Genomic DNA, 16,854 nt, shown 5'->3' with positions numbered 1-16,854 from the left:
AAATTCGATATTATTTTTATAGTTTTGTATAGGACTTGAAGTTTTTATTAAAAATGAATATTATATAAAGCTGATTGGTATAATTAAGAGGAAATTAGCATAGATATTTTTTTCAATATAAGTGAAACAGTTTTTAGCATCTTAATATTTTTTAAAGCTGAAGTAATTGTAAATTCTCTAAATTTTCTGAATACTCTTTCATGTTTCCATTAATAAAAATTTCATTCATTAAAATATTGAGTAGGTTAGGACAATTTTCATCTATTTCTTGGAGTATTTTCTTAAGCTTTTGAAGATAAATATGTGTTTCGGTTGATATAAAATAACACTTTTCCAACTATAAAATTTAGAATAATTTTATTTTCAAAAAAAAAAATATAATATACTTTTTTAAATGCACGTGAAATTGCTGATTTCCATTCTGTTTGTTTCTCTGGAGAATTATTATGTAAAGAATTTGTTATATTTGTATGGTTTTGTGATGTAAAATCACTAAGCTGTTGAGAATTATGAGAATTATGGTTATTATTATATAAACCATCTAATTGAGTGTTAGAGTCTATAGTACATGTATTTGGTCTTAAATTATTTAGAACTTCTGTAGATCTTAATGCTGACTGAATTGGCAAAAATGGTTCTTTCATAAATTCATTTGGAGGTATATTTTCTTTTCTAGAGTATATTTCTCGAATTGTGCTTGAATCATAAGCTGAATTTTCTTCTGCTGGTACAAAGTTGTTTCTTGGACTTTGTTGTGGTATATGATAATCCGTTTGTTTTTGAATTTTTTTTGTATCTTTTTTATTGTAGAAATTATCTAAGGGTTTTTGTATATATTGTAGTCCATTTTCTCGTTTTGTTTCATATTTAAGTGTCTCGAACTCCCAATAAGTATCAAATGAATCGGATGATAATCTATAATTTTTAGAAATACATTTCTGAAAAAGAATAAATACTCTTCATCTTCTGCACCAGAGCCATCGTCATATTTTCGGTATCTTTCTTGTGATATCCATCGCTCATGCCTTTCTATAAGTTCTGTTAAGTAAGATGTCTTTTTAGCCATTCGTATAAAACGATGTTTTAGAAGTTCTTTCGCACTTGGACGCTATAAGATCTGTTTTTATATAAAAATAAAATATTTTATATATGAATTACATTATTTGTATTTTTTTGTAAACATAGACGTACAAAGTCTTTAAAAGCTGATGAAAATGGACCATCTAATAGTGGAGGATCATTTTTAGGTATTAAAAACAATACTTTCATTGGGTGTAATTCTGCATATGGTGGTTCCCCTTTTGCCAATTCTATAGCCGTAATTCCTAAAGACCATATATCTGCCTAATTTAAATAAGTTATAAAATATCTTTAAAATTAATAATTACTTTAAAGTCATATCCTGATTGTTTTATTACTTCAGGTGCCATCCAAAACTAGACTTTTTAGGGCTAAAATTTTAATTTTTTTATCTTACAGGAGTTCCCACGAATGTATTTTTCCTATTCATAGTAGCAGTAAGCTGTCCTGATACACCGAAATCTGCTAGTTTGACATCACCTGTAGAATTCAAAAGAATATTTGCCGCTTAAAATCTTAATTTAATGTGTAAATGCAAAACTTAAAAAGCTACCTTTAATATCTCTATGAAGTTTTCCTTCGTTATGAAGATATTCTAGTCCACGTAGTATTTCTCTCATTATAATTGCTATGTATTCTTCCTCTATTGGTCTTGGTTTCATCTACGTAATATTACTAAATTGATATTATTATTTAATAATATTACTAAATCAGAACAAGATCCTCCGGAACAATATTCCATTATAATCTATACTTATTGTTAGAAAATTTAATTAAAGAAACTGTTTGTATTAACCCAAAGTTTGGTATCTTTTAAATAGGATCCATAATATCTAATAATTTTAATAAATATTTTTTTTCTATTAGAAAAACCTTGTAATAAATTGAGAATTTAATTGACTAGAAATGTTATTGTCTCATAGAATACTATAAAGTTACCTTAAAATATTTATTTCTAACATAACATCTTCTACTTCATCTTCTGTGCTTTCTAAGTCTATAATCTTGATTGCTACAGGTCGACGGGTTTTTTTATTAAAACTAAAGCAAATAAACGATATAATATAGATATTATTTATCTTTACCCTTTATATACTGAACCGAAACTTCCTGAACCTGTTATTTTTAGAAAAAGGCTTCTTTTTTTTTATATTTAGATACCAATTTTTTCTTGCCGTAGATATATTTCTTCTGGATCTACATGTTGAATACAGCTTTGGGAAACGTTTTTATGAATGTCATTCTATAGAAAGTTAGTCATTTTTACAAAAGGCATAATAAGTTTATCCCATTTTAATATTTATGAGTGAATGTATTATTTTTTTGTTAGAAAAATTAATATATATTTATATTATGAATAAGATTCTAAATAAATGTTTATTTTTCTTTTTAAAAACTTATTTTTTTAGTATGTTTTATGATGAATTGCTGTATATGAATATTAATTTGTTTTAATTTTGAACTTTTATTGTATCAGGGATGGGGGTCCGTTATTTTTAACCCTCGATGTTTTGGTTTATCGGTTTGATAAAGGTTTATTGATATGAAAATGGCTAGAAATAGTTTAGTGTGCTTTTTAAGTAAAGAAGGATATGTTATTAGATATATTATTTACTGTATAATCTTGTTTTTAAATAAGGATACATAAGTTAAAAAAAATTATTTATCAAAAAATAATAAATTATATTTTTTAAAGGGCAAAAATAATTTGAAAGTTTTGAAATATAATAATTTACTGGTATCAAATATTGATAGATTTTATGATAAATTGTATTTAAAACTTGAATTATATAAAAATTTATATTTATTTTAAATCTAATTGATCTATTCAGATTTTGCTTATGCTGTATATTTGAATAATTTAAATAGAATATTTATATTAAATTCTTATAAAAATAATGATTTATATAGGAAATTTTGTTAATTTCAACATTAATGTCAATAAATGAATTTTAAATAGAAATATTTTTAATGAATGATTTTCATAAAATTAAAAAAAAATGAAAAAATTATTTAAAAATGTTGTTAGTAATATATTGTAGATATTATTTAGATGCTATATTAATTTTTTTGTCTCCATTTCCATTCAATGTTAGAAGGTTTTTCAGGTAATACCACCATACTCTAAATATTTTTAGAAATTATTGAAAAATATTTTTATGGATTTACAGTATAATCAGGCCCTGGAAAAGCTGTTTGGTTTTTTGGTAGAGTCCAGTCTAACTCATGGACAAATGTTGTAATAATAGTTCCAAGTTGCATCTAAGGTATTAATAAAGTATAATTAATATTTAAGGCTTACGTATGCAAATTGCTCTCCAATACATCTATGTCTCCCTGCACCAAAGGGTAAATAGGGTGAAAATGCACCTTTAGTAACTAGACCATAACCATAATCGATTTTATCAGAGTCTTCTGTATTTTTTTCGTATTTCCATCTTTCAGGTATAAATTTCAATGCGTCTTTAAAGTATTTTTCATCAATTGAACTAAAACCAGGTGCTGCTAATAAATAGTAGTCTTTAGGGATAACGTAAGGCGAGTTTTCTACTGTTATTGGTGATTTGACCTTTCTCATTATACTATGAAGAGGAGGATGTAATCTTAGGGTTTCTCTTATTACATAAGTCAATAATTCTAAATCTTTGAAATGATCATATGTTAAATTGTCCAAGTTGTTTCCAAAAACTCTTTTTTGTTCTTCGAGTAATAGTTTGCTAATTTAATTAGTAATTATTATATTAATATTCTTTGGTAATACATATACTCTGGTTTTTCTGCAAGATGCAATAAAGCCCATGCTCCTGTTGCTGCGCTAGTATGTTGACCTGCCATTAATATTCCAATCATTAAATGTGCAATTTCTTTGTCTGTTAATTTACGACCATCTTTATATTGTTGATTCATAAGATTCCAAATCATATCTTCTTCTGGATTTTTGTCAGTTCTTCTTTTTTTTATAATATTAATATAGATTTGTGCCATTTTTTTTTGAGCAATATCACGTAAACGATTTTTTGGAAGTGGCAACCATGGAGCTAAAAAATTAATTGGAGTAAATCCTTTATCTAAATCATGATAAAGTTCAGCAAATGATGCATCAAACTTGCTGCGTACTTCTTTTCCTTGAAGAGTGCGAGAAGCAGTAAAAATTGTTATTTCAGGTATAGCTTTCATTAAAGATGAAATACCATATAACCTATTTTTTCCAAAAAGTGGACTAGTTTCCAAATATGTTTTTACTTCTTCAATGATCATTGGAACATAAGATCTAAATGTCTCCGTAGTAAGGCCAATTTTTATGAATTTTTTTTGTTCCATTAATATATGGTTAGGAACATCATAAATAACATCTGTACCAAAAACGGGTGTTGTCAGATGAGTATACGCTTCTTCTGCTGATAAACTTGATAGTTTTCCATTGAAAACTAAATCATTGCCTTTAGGTCCTAATGCTACTGTCATCTTTCTTCCAAGTAAAATGAAAGTAAAGATATTTCCATGCTGCAAAAATTAGAAACTTATGTACTCATAAGCTTCATAACCTTTTTTTGTTGTTCTTGAAAAAACTTATATGGGTCCTGTGCATAACTTTAGTTTTTAATTTCTATTTAGAATATTTTACATACCAGTCCATATTGTATAGTAGATCCGATAAAGGGAAGCCAATGAAATACCACAGGAGGTCTTGATGGATCCTTTTGGTGCTAATTTTTTAATATTCTTGATATTTTTTGTTGTGGATTCTTACTAATTGAGGAAAAATATGAGAAACAAAAAAAAGTGTTAAGACAAGTATTATTAATCCAAGTAGAGAATCTTCTATTCCTAGTATTTTAAGAATACTTTTAAACACTCCCATATTGATTTTATATAGAAATGATGTTGTAAAAAATAATTTAATGCAAAATTTTAATTTTGTTAAATTATTTGAGTTAGTGATTTTTCGAATTAGGATCGATGAAAAATATTTATGTATTTTTAATTGTTAAATATTAGAAATAATTCAAATATTTGTTAGTTTGCTTTTTCTTCTGTGTTTTTATAGACATAAAGGACTTTTAAAAATATGGATACTCCTAATGTATCACTTTATTGTAAAAATTTAAATGATAAGATTAAAAAAGAAGGTTTGTTAAAAGAATGTGTTTTATTAGATATTAATCTTTTATGGAGATCTAAGGCAATCGCTCTACTGTTTGTTTAGTTTTTATGGTCCTGTTTTAGATATTATTGCGTTAAAAACTATGAAAATGAGAGGTCAAGCTCATATTGTTTTTCGAGATGTTGCGTCTGCCACGGCGGCTATGAGAGCATTGCAAGGATTTGTTTTTTTTGGAAAGGAAATGGTATGTTTTTATAAGTTATATGACTTTATTTTTTTATTTTTATCGTAGAAAATTGAGTATGCAAGGCGAAAGTCAAATGCAATAGCAAAGCTTGACGGGACTTTTAAAATACCTATTCCAGAATTGGATAAAGAGTTAAGGATGTCTGCAGTAGGAGGAGGAATGATAGCAGGGGTAAAGAGGTTTAGAGAAGATGATGATATCAATAATTAATTTTTATTTTAATATTGTTTTGGTTTATGTAACATACGTTGTTGTTTTTAGTTTACTGGGAATAAAATGATTTAAATGAGTTTTGTATCCGATTGGATGTTTATGTTAGTTTTTTACTTATATCTTTTTACGTGTTATTTTTTTATGGCATAGTATAATAATAATAAAGATTTATAAAATATGAACATATTATGATGCTTTTTGTTTTTTATATTATTTTTATAATATTGTCTTCTGAAATGTTGATTTATATAATATTTTAAAATTTGGTGGATTTATTATAAGACAAAAGGAATGAGAAGTATTAAAAGATGAGAATTCAGATAAATAGTATGACATTCTAAATACGATATCCTAAAATTTCTGTAATTATTTTAATTTTTAAATTTAATATGAAAATTAAAACTTAAATTGTTTAATTTAAAAAGCAAAAATACTAATATCATTAACTCGTAAGATTTTGCTCTGTATTTTTGAAAAAAATTGTTTTTCTTTTTTATAATAATATTTTTATAAATTTGTGTTAATTTTTATTGTCAATTTTATTGAAAAAGTACTCCAAGTATGACTTATTTCTAATTAATTTTCATTTTGTTAATTCTTTTTTTCAAAACCAGACATATGTTGCAAAATATCTTTTTTTTTTAGAATATATTCTATATTTTAATTTTTTAATGTTAGTTAATCTCGGAACGATAATTGACAGTAGATATTAGATTTCTAGTCTTATTTTAAAAGAATATATTAAGAATTAAAGATGGTTAATATTGGAACAACTGTGTTGCAGTTTGGAGCTCCAATTACTGCTCATGCTTTTAATAAACAGAAAAATCGTATTTTATTATTATTAGTAAAATGTAGCTAATCGAGTAGAGGTAGTATTGAGTTCTAGTAATTGCGTCGAAATATATGAATCAAAAGATACTGGATTCGAGTTTAAGGATTCTCTTGTAGGCGTATGTTATTTGAGTTTTGTTGTACAATGATTTTAATGTAAATTAGCATGATAAATTGGTAACAAGTTTAGATTGGGCTCCTCGTACAAATAAAATTGTAACATGTTCTCAAGACAGGTATATACGAATTCTTTGGAACGTAATTTTTGAAATCCTTTTAAGAAATGCTTATGTTTGGAATCCTTCACAAGATGGATCTTGGAAACCGACTCTTGTACTTTTGAGAATTAATCGCGCTGCTACATGTGTCCGTTGGTCTCCAAATGAAGATAAGTTTGCTGTTGCTAGTGGTGCTAAAGTTATATCTGTGTGTTATTTTGAAGAGCAAAATGATTGGTGGGTTAGTAAACATATAAAAAAGCCTATTCGCAGTACAGTTTTGTCTGTAGATTGGCATCCTGCAAATGTTCTTCTTGCCTCTGGATCGGTTGATATGAAGGTTAAAAAAGTTACAATTATTTAAATTATATCTGATTTTTAGGCTCGGGTTTTTTCTACATATATTAAAGATATAGATCAAAAGCCTGAGCCAACAGTCTGGGGGACTCGACTTCCATTTAATACTGTATGTGGCGAATTTTCGAGTATTACTGGGGGATGGGTTTATGAAGCTAAGTAATGATTTTTTTGTTTATTTTAAATATTCTAATATTCTACTTAGATTTTCTCCATCTGGAAATGCGTTGGCTTTTACTGGTTTTTAACATACATTTTGTTTTTTTTTCTTATTTAATTTAGCTCATTCATCATCTATTACGATAGTTTATCCTAGTGGCAATGAAAATCCTCCTGTTATTTTTACAGTAAATCTATCTCAGTTGCCTTATGTAACTTTAGTATGGATTAATGAATTTGAAATCATTTTTGCTGGTTATAGTTCTCAGTTGGCATGTTTTCGAGGAAATATCAATGGATGGTTTTTTTAATTTTTATTTATGATTATGCTGATTATATAGGAAATTCGTTAGAGAAATAGACGGCTTACAACCTAAAATTCGTGATGATGATTTAGAAAATTATACATTTAATACTTTAAAAAATTCATTTAGAGATATGGATCGTATGTATATTATAAAGTAATTGAATTTTCAAGTTAATTAAATTTAGTGAAAGGGAATTCTGAGGATATGTCTTTGTCTACAATACATCAGAATACTATTACGTATATTTATATGTTTTATGGTACTTTCTAAAAAGATTTTAGACAATTGTTTATTTATCAGAAAAATGAAACTTCAACTATCTTAAGTAGCTCAGGGATTGATGGGTATGTTTTTGTTTTTTATTTTTGATAAAATTTTTAGTTTTTTAGAAAACTTATTATCTGGAGACTTTGAAGGTTATTTGGAATATATATCTTTGATTTTTAAGTATATTTTTTTAAGTTTTAAAGAAATGTTATTTGTGTTTTTAGAAAAAAAATAAAATATTCATTTTTCATAAATCTTTATTTTTATATTTATGTAAATTATATTAAATTTGAGTGAATGTTGTGGATTAAATATCTTATCTGTTTAAAGATATATTTTTTATAAAACAGAATGATATAAAATATTATATTTTCTAGATTTCATTTTTTATTTGAAATTAGATCTTGTGTTTGGTAACTTAATATATTGTCTAGATTCAAAATGATGTTAATTATTAGAAATTTAGAAATAAAAAAAATATATTTTTAAATATATTTACTGATCTAGTATATTTTTTGTTTATATATTTTAAATTTGATTTAACGTATATGGAAAATATTATTTTATAGTATTTTATAGTAGTTAACTTGATATATATTTATATTATATATATTTATATTAATTTTAAATTTAATTAAAAAAGTTAATAAACGCATGCTTAAAGAAAAGTTATATGATATTTTGCATATGTTTCATTTTATTTTATATAAATGTTAGATTTTGATATCTTTAAGATTCAATAAGGCTTTTAATGAATTTCTGTAGATTTTTCTCATTGATAGGTGGTTTCCCTTCATGTAAAAATTTTTTTAGCATCTTCGAGGCCATATCATCTAAAGACTTAACTTTTTTTAACTTAAGAGGTTTTTCTTCTAAAAGATTTGTCCCTACAGTTATTCTTTTATTATTATTCCAAAAAGAAGATGGTTGTTTTAAAAGAGATATACAACACTAGTATAAAATTAAATTATATAAACAATGAGTTTTTACCTGTTTTAATCCACAAAATCCTTGCAAGAAGTTATTATAAAGTTCAATAGATCTAAGATATTCTTTTGTAGCTATATGAAGTAAATCGGGTTCAGTAAATGATTGTATGTATAAAACTAATGCATAACGAGCATGGATTAAATGTGAAAATGGTTGCAATAACAATAATTCTGAATAACAAAATGAAGCTTTTTTGTACCTACTATAATTAAATAATGATTATTAATTTAAATTAGGGTTTACAAGTGAAATGAAAAATAAATATCAGCTAGTTCTGCCCATGCTTCTGTATCTAAATACCATATGTCTAAAAACTTCACTAACTCATTTACAGCTTCTTCTGTTCTTCCTAATGATCGAAGCAAAGCTATTCGACGTTTTGAAATAGGCTATTATAAAAATAATTAATTGGGAATATAAATGAAATATAGATTTACAATATTTGATTCATTCATGGAAAGGATATCGCTGTAATATTTAAGTGCTTCTGATGTATTTCCTATTGCTTCTAAATACAATCCTTTAAGAACGATGACTGATATAGATGTAGGAAATTTTTTTAAAAGTTTTGTGAGACATTGCTATATTAATTATATCTTTATTTTAAAATGTTTCTAATAGCAATACGTTTGCTAATTCATCATCTCCTATTTCTAAAGCTGCTAAAAAAGTTTGTTCATATATTTCCCAAACTATATCTCGTTAAAAAAGTAACCCATTTACAATGAGCTTAAATTTACTTTCATCTCCAAATAAACTATAGTTATTTGATAGTACTATAGGCTTTGATAATTTTAAAACGCTTTCTGGGCATGAAGTATTTATTGTGCGTAATTTTTTCAAAGCTTCTATATTGTTATTCATTTTAAAATAATTTAAAAATTGAATCGTAAATTAATGTTCAAAAAAGTTCTTATTTAGTAAATTTTTTTACAAATATAATTTCAATTTTTATATTTATGGAATGTTAAAAAGATTCTACTCTTCATTTTTTAATGTTAATGTGCCTGAGAAGAAAGGAATATAAATATGATAAGTTTTGTAGATTTTAATTCGCTTTTTAGGCAGTGTAGATTCGGTAAATGCGTTTTTATTAAAAATTGGTAGAAATTCTGCTAATATATGTGCATCTAAGTTTAAAGTAATATGGTGGTTATAAATTTTATTGTATTGATGTTCTTAGTCATGGAGCGATCTTTTTACTCAAACAAGTATGCAAATGAAGATTAATGGGATAAATACAAAAACAAGGAAATATATATTACTCTGGAGGGAAAAATATAGGTAGTTTATTCTATTTGTATGTTTTTTTGATTTTATATTTTAAAAAAGACAAGGTGAAGAACTTTGTGAATTGCCTATAATGAAAAAAGTTGGAGGTGGTGAAAGAAAAAGGCTTAAAAATAAGTAATTTTTCTATAAAATTCGAGAAAATTAATATTAATAAATATATAATTTTTTGTATGCTTACATTCATTTATCGAATGTATATTAATGAAATATAAGTTATAGAATTTAATGAATACTCTTCAAAGTATTACATTTTATATTTTTTATAGATTTTATCTAATTTAAAATTTTATAATTTAGATATATTTAGTAAATAATACTTTAAGATAAAAATAGTTAAATATTATATTTAAATGAGTTTAAATATTATAGAAAGATTTAATAATTTTTGAACGAATAAAAATAGTATTTTTTAAAAATAGAAATAAATATTTTTTAAATATTTTAAATAGTTTAATTAATATTTTGAAATTTATTATTTAATTAACTTATATTTTATATATTTAAAGTATTGATTAATATGTATTATTGAAGAATTTGATAATTTAAAAACATTTTTAGAAACTTATATTTTAAATTTATTATGATAATGTTATAATAATCAAGTTATTTTAAGGTAATTAATTTTATTATTTTAACATTGTTATAAACTGAAGTATTAAAAAATTATTTTTTATATTTTTATATAATTTTGATGATATTTTTTAAGGATTTTTTATCTAAGATTGAGAATGCTTTTATATTAAATATTGTGACAATTTATATAGCTTGCGATAAGAATTTTGAAAAAATAATTTTAATGACTTTGTCTTCAAAAGCTACGGCTTTAAAAACTAGGTAAGAATTTTTTATAATTGGTTGTATCTTTTAAATTTGTTTTAATTTAGTTTTATAATTGAAAAATCTATAGAACCTGTTTATACCGGAGGAAGTGTTTCTTTATCAGCAGATGGATATATTTTTTCTAGTTCATTAGGAGAGGACGTTAAAATAATTAATATTGATACAGGAGAGAAGATATGTTTTATAAATGGTGTATGTATTTTAATATATATATATATATTGATTTTTTATAGGACTCAGAAATAATTACCTCTTTAGCATTGGTATTAGAAGGAACTAGGTTAATAATAGCTTCTAGATCATTAATGCTTCGTCATTATGAAATTCCATCAGGAAATCTAATTTATAGTTTGAAGGCTCATGATGCACCTATTATAGTTATGGAATCTGATATAACTTCAACTTTAATAGCTACAGGTGGAGCAGAGGGTTCGGTTAAAGTTTGGGATATAAAAGGTGGATATATTACTCATCAATTTAAAGGACATGGTAGTGTTATTAGTGCTATTAGATTTTCTACGGAAATTAAAAAAAGAAAGGATAGATGGCTATTAGCAACTGCTGCTGATGATTATAAAATAAAGGTTTGGGATTTAGTTACGAATTGGTATAATTGTGTAGTTTGAATTTAAAAAAAAATAATATTTATAGTTGTCTTTCTACTCTTGATGGACATATAAGTGTAATTCGTGGTTTAGATTTTTCCGATGATGAAAAGATTCTTGTAAGTGGATCAAGAGATATGGTTTTAAATTTTTGGGATCTCGATACATTTAAATTAAAAAATTCAGTATCTTTGTTTGAGGTTTATATGATTTTGGTTATCAATAAACTTTAAAATTGATTTTTAAAGAGTATAGAATCTGTTCAATTCCTTCAAAAAGGTCTTTTAGTTGACAACAAGCAATTGATAGTAACTGGAGGAAGCAAAAATGTTGTTCGCTTTTGGGATTATATTTCTGGATTAGAAATTAGTCAAACATCTATTTCTAAATCAAAAGATGTTACTATTTGTGAAATAATGTATTCATCTTATTAATTATCTGTTTTTCTTATATTTATATAGATATAATAGTAGGAGAAATATTTTACTTTCTGTTCTTTCAGATTACTCTTTAGTAGTTCATTCTCTTTCTTCTTTAAAGCTTCCTATAATTCGAAGGATATCAGGGTATTATGATGAGATAATTGATTGTACTTATATAGGAAGTGATGAATCTCATATTGCTATTGCTTCTAACTCTCAAAATATTAGTATAGTGGATTGTTTAAACTTGAATTTTAGTCTTTTGGAGGGGCATAGAGATATTGTTATTTGTCTTGCTGCTAGTAAAAATGGACAATGGCTTGCTTCAGGTTCTAAAGATAATGAAGCAAGGTTATGGAAGTTTGATATAGAGTCTAATCATTTTTTAAATATTGCTACATTTACTGGTCATACTGATTCTATCGGATCTATAGCTTTATCATCTATAAAAAAAGGTATAATTCCAAATTTCTTATTAACAGGATCTCATGATCAAACAATCAAATTATGGAATTTATTAAATGTGGAAGAATGTTGTGTTAAGTCTTTATACACAAGAAAAGCACATGAGAAAGATATTAATGCATTAGATATATCTTATGACGATAAAATATTTATTTCTGCATCTCAAGATAAGACATGTAAAGTTTGGGATCTTTATAGTGGAAAGATGTTGGGTGTTCTAAAAGGGCACAAAAGAGGTGTCTGGAGTGTAAAGATTTCAGATTATGAAAAAATAGCAATTACTGGATCTTCAGATAAATTAATAAAATTGTGGAACTTATATGATTATTCATGTTTAAAGGTAGTTTTTTTTAAAAAAAAAAATTAACTAAATTAAGTGTAAAGACCTTCGAAGGGCATACAAATTCTATTTTAAAAGTGCTTTTTGTTTCTTCTGGACAACAAATAATAAGTTCAGGTAGTGATGGTTTAGTAAAACTTTGGACTATTAAAACTAGTGAATGCGTAACTACTTTAGATAATCATACAGATAGAGTAAGTTTTTTATTTCTTTTTTTTTTTTTAAAAAAAATACAGGTTTGGTCATTATGTGTCTCTTCGTCTGAAAATATAGTAATATCAGGGGGTGCTGATTCTGTTATAAATTTTTGGAAGGATGTTACTCAAGAAGAAAAAAAACGAATTGAAGCTGAAAAATCTTTTTTTGTAGAAAAGTATTATTTTTATATATTTATTATTTACTATTTAATTATTTTAATAGTGAACAGCAACTATCTAATTATATTCAATGTCAAGACTGGAAAAATGCAATTATTTTGGCTATGTCATTAAATCATCCATATAAACTTTTTATGCTTTTTAAAGAAATATTAAATAAAAATCTACCTGGTTTTACTGATAAATCAGTTATGGGGTTTAGTGTTGTAGATGAAATTCTTGAATCATTGAGTTTAGAGCAGCTTTCTGGTATTATTAGTCGTTTAAGAGATTGGAATACGAATTTTCGTACATCTTATATAGCTCAAAGGATATTATATATTCTCCTGCGAACATACGATGCTTCTTATTTCTTACAAATTTCTAATATTAAAAAAGTTTTAGATGTTATGATACCTTATTCTGAACGTCATTATAAAAGGATTTCTGGGCTAATTGAGACATCATTTCTGATTGATTATACATTAAGAGAAATGGAAGATTTCTCTGACTTTTCTAAACCATAATTTTTAGGTTATGATTTTTTAGATATTTTTTTTTAAATTTATGTTTAGAAAATATTAATATTGGTTATATGTAAAATATATGTAGACTTTTTTGTATATTTTGGATTTAAAAAAATGTCTATTTAACTCGCTTTTGCAATATGTTTAATTCTAGTTTCAAATGCGTTAATTATAAGTGTAGAAATCGTTGGTATTGCTGCAATACTGATCATAGTATGCAAAGGATTAGAAAATTTGCAGTTTAGAATTAACGATATTTTTGTTTTTTTTTCAGAACTATTTGCTGTTTTTATATCTTTTAAATACCATGTAGCTTGTAATTTATGAAAAAGTGGATGATTAGATGCATTTGCCTGTACTAAATTAAAATATTTTTTTATAATTGAATAATACTACTATTATGCAATCATAAGAAAGATAACTTATTTCACTAGTGAATATTTCGTCGTATTTTTTCCAGCCAATCCTTAAATCTGCTGTTTGTGGTAATCCATCTTTATTACGCTTAGTTACTTTCGAAGTTAGACAGTATGGTATAAAAGTTGAATAGGAATCAACATCTGAAATAACAGAAAATACAAGACTTTTTTTATATCTAAATTTAAAAATATTACTAAATTACTAGTTTAGATTGGTTTTTACTGTAGAATACGGTATGTTGAAAATATTTCCGATTTGTTTGTTGAATTTAAAAAGCTGTGTTTTTGAATAAGTAAGAATTTAAATATAAATATCTTTTTTAGGTTTATCTTTTTTTGAAACAATATTCCATTTGAATGTAATATATACATATAGATGTTAAACAGAAGGTTTTCGAAAGTTTTCGATTTATAATTTTGTTTTTTCTTTTTTTGAACACTAGATTAAATCTTATAATATGTTTATATCTTATATAATCGATCAAGAAATCCTTTTGTTTTTTGTTCTATTGCAATTTCGTTTTTTTACTGCTTTAACTTCTAGTACATTTTTTCAGCCTGACGAATATTGGCAATCTCTTGAACCAGCACATCAATTTGTATATGGATACGGATATCTTACATGGGAATGGCGTGAGGGGATAAGAGACGTGGTTCATCCTGCTATATTTTCTGTAATTTACTGGCTTTTAAAGTTAATTAAATGTGACTCTCCTTATTTGATAATTATTTGTCCAAAATTGTTGCAAGCTATATTCACTGCAATTTCTGATTTTTATACTGTAAAGTTTTCTAGGAAATTATATGATGAAAAAGTGTCTTTATGGACATTATTTGTTTTTATTACATCTCCATTTAGCGTTTTTTTTGGATATCGTATCTTTTCTAATGCTTTAGAAGCAGTTTTTATAACTTGTGCATTATATTATTGGCCTTTGGATTTTGAAAAAAAACAGATGAAAAATTTACGTCTTTCTTTTATTTTTGTTTTTACTGCATGCATTTTAAGGCCGACAAATATAATAGTATGTGTATTTTTATTAGGATATTTACTTTTAAATGGCGCTTTTAAAATTATTTTTGATGCTTTTATTATAGGGTAATTTTGAAAATATTGTTAAATAAAATTCTTATTGAAAAATTAGGTCGATTTTATTTTTATTAGTTTTTTTAGTTAATTTTTATTATTATGGTAGAATGACACTTCCTTTGCTTAAGTTTTTAAAGTTTAATTTAATTGATGGTTTATCTGTTTATTATGGATCTTCTTCATGGCATTATTATTTTTCTCAAGGTTTACCTATGCTTTTATTTTTATATTTACCTTTTTGTCTTCATGGTCTATATTTACATAGAAACACGATATATTTTTGGTTGATTTCTGTTGTTTTTTTTTGTTATTCAATAGTTCGGCATAAAGAAGTAAGATTTATATACTTTTTATCACCTTTATTGTATATATTTTCAGCTAAATCAATTTCACAAATGCCAAAATTTATTTTAAAAAAGGTAATTCCATTAATATTAGTTATTAATGTCTTTGTCATATGGTATATTAATCATATTCATCAACGTGGAGTTATAGATGTTATGAAATATATTGCGGATAATTCGAAAATAACTAGTGTTATATTTCTAATGCCATGTCATTCTACACCGTGGCAGAGTTATGTACATAGATCAGATATACGAATGAAATTTTTGACTTGTGAGCCGCCTATAAAGTATTGAATTTGTTTTAATATTTTTTTGAAATTAACTGGTATAGTTTACATAAAAATGATATTGCAGAATATAAAGATGAAGCTCAGCAGTTTTATGACAATCCTTTTTTGTTTCTTCAAAGGCATTTCGTGTATGAAAAAATAAATTCTACATTTCAGAATGGTTTTTTTTGGCCTTCTCACTTTGTTTTTTTTGAAAATTTTATTTCAATAATTGGTAATTATATTACTGTAGTAGGATATAGAGAGGTAATTTTTGTTGGTTTTTAAAAAAATTTTGTACTTATTGCAAAGTGTGTTAGATTTTTTAATTCTCATTTTAATGATGATTGGAGACGTAGAGGTGATGTTATAGTATATTGTAAAGAATGAAAATAATGGAAAAATAATGGATATTTGTATTATTTATTGTTTTAGATTTTTAATTTTATAGATATTATGTTTAATTTTTTATTAATTTTATCATTTGTATAATAATTTTTAAAATGTAAGGAAAACAGGGTTATAGTAGTTTTAATTGTTTTTTTTGGAATATTTTTATGCAAAATATTTCAAATGCTTTAATTAAATATAATATTCATAAATAATATGAAATAATTGATTTTCAATAAAATATAAAATAAATATTCAGAAAAAAAAAAATGGTGTTTGAAATATTTGGTATAATTTTTGAAAAAATATTTAGGCTTGAGAGAACAAAAAATGTCTAAAAACATATTTTTACTTTGTGTAGAGTACGATTATATAAATAGTTTTGTATAAAAAAGTATCTAATACTAATTATGTTGATAAAAAATACGTTTATGTACGTTTTAAATAAATTTGAGTTATTTTTTTTATAAAAGTTTTGTTATGGTATTTTTTATTTTTTTTTATATTTTTTACATTACAATTTATATTATAAAAAATAGTATTCTATGATTTTTTTATTTTTATCGTTTTAATTTTATGAGTTTATATTTTCCGCAACGGAAATTCTTTTTTGGACTAAAAAAAATACAGAGATTACTTGTTTTTTATCCTTGTCTAGAACATAAGTATATTTTTTGCAGAAGGAGTTTTATAATACGATTTAATTGCCAGCT

At 24.7% G+C, this 16,854-nt stretch overlaps 11 protein-coding genes across 11 annotated transcripts; 7 read left to right on the top strand and 4 right to left on the bottom strand.

Moving 5' to 3' along the window:
* Positions 1 to 151: 151 nt before the first annotated feature.
* Positions 152 to 2,356, bottom strand: T551_00813 (uncharacterized protein; the record flags this gene model as incomplete). The annotated part of the gene is made up of 14 exons (XM_018373077.1): positions 152 to 337; positions 387 to 915; positions 957 to 1,108; positions 1,159 to 1,344; positions 1,389 to 1,436; positions 1,478 to 1,587; positions 1,634 to 1,742; positions 1,787 to 1,828; positions 1,877 to 1,913; positions 1,954 to 1,980; positions 2,020 to 2,121; positions 2,166 to 2,196; positions 2,242 to 2,323; positions 2,348 to 2,356. 14 exons carry the CDS (start codon positions 2,354 to 2,356, stop codon positions 152 to 154), a joined length of 1,650 nt encoding a protein of 549 aa, XP_018230823.1.
* Positions 2,357 to 2,382: 26 nt separating this feature from the next.
* T551_00812 (uncharacterized protein) lies at positions 2,383 to 3,036 on the top strand (the record flags this gene model as incomplete). Its single annotated transcript, XM_018373076.1, has 6 exons — positions 2,383 to 2,405; positions 2,490 to 2,510; positions 2,558 to 2,613; positions 2,649 to 2,674; positions 2,777 to 2,818; positions 2,992 to 3,036. The coding sequence occupies 6 exons, from the start codon at positions 2,383 to 2,385 to the stop codon at positions 3,034 to 3,036; spliced, it is 213 nt and encodes a 70-aa protein (XP_018230822.1).
* Positions 3,037 to 3,217: 181 nt separating this feature from the next.
* On the bottom strand, positions 3,218 to 4,942 carry T551_00811 (sterol 14-demethylase; the record flags this gene model as incomplete). Its single annotated transcript, XM_018373075.1, has 6 exons — positions 3,218 to 3,342; positions 3,383 to 3,797; positions 3,842 to 4,584; positions 4,626 to 4,661; positions 4,710 to 4,787; positions 4,832 to 4,942. 6 exons carry the CDS (start codon positions 4,940 to 4,942, stop codon positions 3,238 to 3,240), a joined length of 1,488 nt encoding a protein of 495 aa, XP_018230821.1. The 3' UTR covers positions 3,218 to 3,237.
* Positions 4,943 to 5,149: 207 nt separating this feature from the next.
* Positions 5,150 to 5,642, top strand: T551_00810 (uncharacterized protein; the record flags this gene model as incomplete). Its single annotated transcript, XM_018373074.1, has 3 exons — positions 5,150 to 5,210; positions 5,257 to 5,429; positions 5,478 to 5,642. 3 exons carry the CDS (start codon positions 5,150 to 5,152, stop codon positions 5,640 to 5,642), a joined length of 399 nt encoding a protein of 132 aa, XP_018230820.1.
* A 757-nt stretch (positions 5,643 to 6,399) lies between these two features.
* On the top strand, positions 6,400 to 7,935 carry T551_00809 (uncharacterized protein; the record flags this gene model as incomplete). Its single annotated transcript, XM_018373073.1, has 11 exons — positions 6,400 to 6,475; positions 6,516 to 6,598; positions 6,645 to 6,715; positions 6,761 to 7,037; positions 7,080 to 7,213; positions 7,260 to 7,294; positions 7,337 to 7,514; positions 7,555 to 7,658; positions 7,706 to 7,760; positions 7,803 to 7,865; positions 7,911 to 7,935. The coding sequence occupies 11 exons, from the start codon at positions 6,400 to 6,402 to the stop codon at positions 7,933 to 7,935; spliced, it is 1,101 nt and encodes a 366-aa protein (XP_018230819.1).
* Positions 7,936 to 8,517: 582 nt separating this feature from the next.
* Positions 8,518 to 9,642, bottom strand: T551_00808 (uncharacterized protein; the record flags this gene model as incomplete). Its single annotated transcript, XM_018373072.1, has 6 exons — positions 8,518 to 8,739; positions 8,779 to 8,980; positions 9,022 to 9,167; positions 9,216 to 9,359; positions 9,406 to 9,470; positions 9,519 to 9,642. 6 exons carry the CDS (start codon positions 9,640 to 9,642, stop codon positions 8,518 to 8,520), a joined length of 903 nt encoding a protein of 300 aa, XP_018230818.1.
* A 165-nt stretch (positions 9,643 to 9,807) lies between these two features.
* T551_00807 (uncharacterized protein) lies at positions 9,808 to 10,189 on the top strand (the record flags this gene model as incomplete). Its single annotated transcript, XM_018373071.1, has 4 exons — positions 9,808 to 9,814; positions 9,843 to 9,919; positions 9,962 to 10,062; positions 10,111 to 10,189. The coding sequence occupies 4 exons, from the start codon at positions 9,808 to 9,810 to the stop codon at positions 10,187 to 10,189; spliced, it is 264 nt and encodes an 87-aa protein (XP_018230817.1).
* A 678-nt stretch (positions 10,190 to 10,867) lies between these two features.
* On the top strand, positions 10,868 to 13,626 carry T551_00806 (uncharacterized protein; the record flags this gene model as incomplete). Its single annotated transcript, XM_018373070.1, has 9 exons — positions 10,868 to 10,905; positions 10,956 to 11,103; positions 11,145 to 11,518; positions 11,563 to 11,716; positions 11,765 to 11,934; positions 11,978 to 12,743; positions 12,788 to 12,937; positions 12,980 to 13,116; positions 13,164 to 13,626. 9 exons carry the CDS (start codon positions 10,868 to 10,870, stop codon positions 13,624 to 13,626), a joined length of 2,400 nt encoding a protein of 799 aa, XP_018230816.1.
* Positions 13,627 to 13,748: 122 nt separating this feature from the next.
* T551_00805 (ubiquinone-binding protein COQ10) lies at positions 13,749 to 14,417 on the bottom strand (the record flags this gene model as incomplete). The annotated part of the gene is made up of 3 exons (XM_018373069.1): positions 13,749 to 13,979; positions 14,020 to 14,221; positions 14,269 to 14,417. 3 exons carry the CDS (start codon positions 14,415 to 14,417, stop codon positions 13,749 to 13,751), a joined length of 582 nt encoding a protein of 193 aa, XP_018230815.1.
* An 86-nt stretch (positions 14,418 to 14,503) lies between these two features.
* Positions 14,504 to 16,141, top strand: T551_00804 (uncharacterized protein; the record flags this gene model as incomplete). Its single annotated transcript, XM_018373068.1, has 4 exons — positions 14,504 to 15,144; positions 15,191 to 15,769; positions 15,814 to 16,018; positions 16,064 to 16,141. The coding sequence occupies 4 exons, from the start codon at positions 14,504 to 14,506 to the stop codon at positions 16,139 to 16,141; spliced, it is 1,503 nt and encodes a 500-aa protein (XP_018230814.1).
* A 269-nt stretch (positions 16,142 to 16,410) lies between these two features.
* On the top strand, positions 16,411 to 16,806 carry T551_00803 (uncharacterized protein; the record flags this gene model as incomplete). The annotated part of the gene is given in 6 exon segments (XM_018373067.1): positions 16,411 to 16,429; positions 16,455 to 16,520; positions 16,537 to 16,568; positions 16,615 to 16,624; positions 16,681 to 16,706; positions 16,723 to 16,806. 6 exon segments carry the CDS (start codon positions 16,411 to 16,413, stop codon positions 16,804 to 16,806), a joined length of 237 nt encoding a protein of 78 aa, XP_018230813.1.
* Between the last annotated feature and the right edge of the window lie 48 nt (positions 16,807 to 16,854).

Source organism: Pneumocystis jirovecii (assembly GCF_001477535.1).
Source record: "Pneumocystis jirovecii RU7 chromosome Unknown supercont1.3, whole genome shotgun sequence".
In the NCBI taxonomy this organism is placed as follows: domain Eukaryota; kingdom Fungi; phylum Ascomycota; class Pneumocystomycetes; order Pneumocystales; family Pneumocystaceae; genus Pneumocystis; species Pneumocystis jirovecii.
The sequence above is the reverse complement of the archived record's forward strand: the minus strand, read 5'-3'. Positions and strand labels throughout refer to the sequence as shown.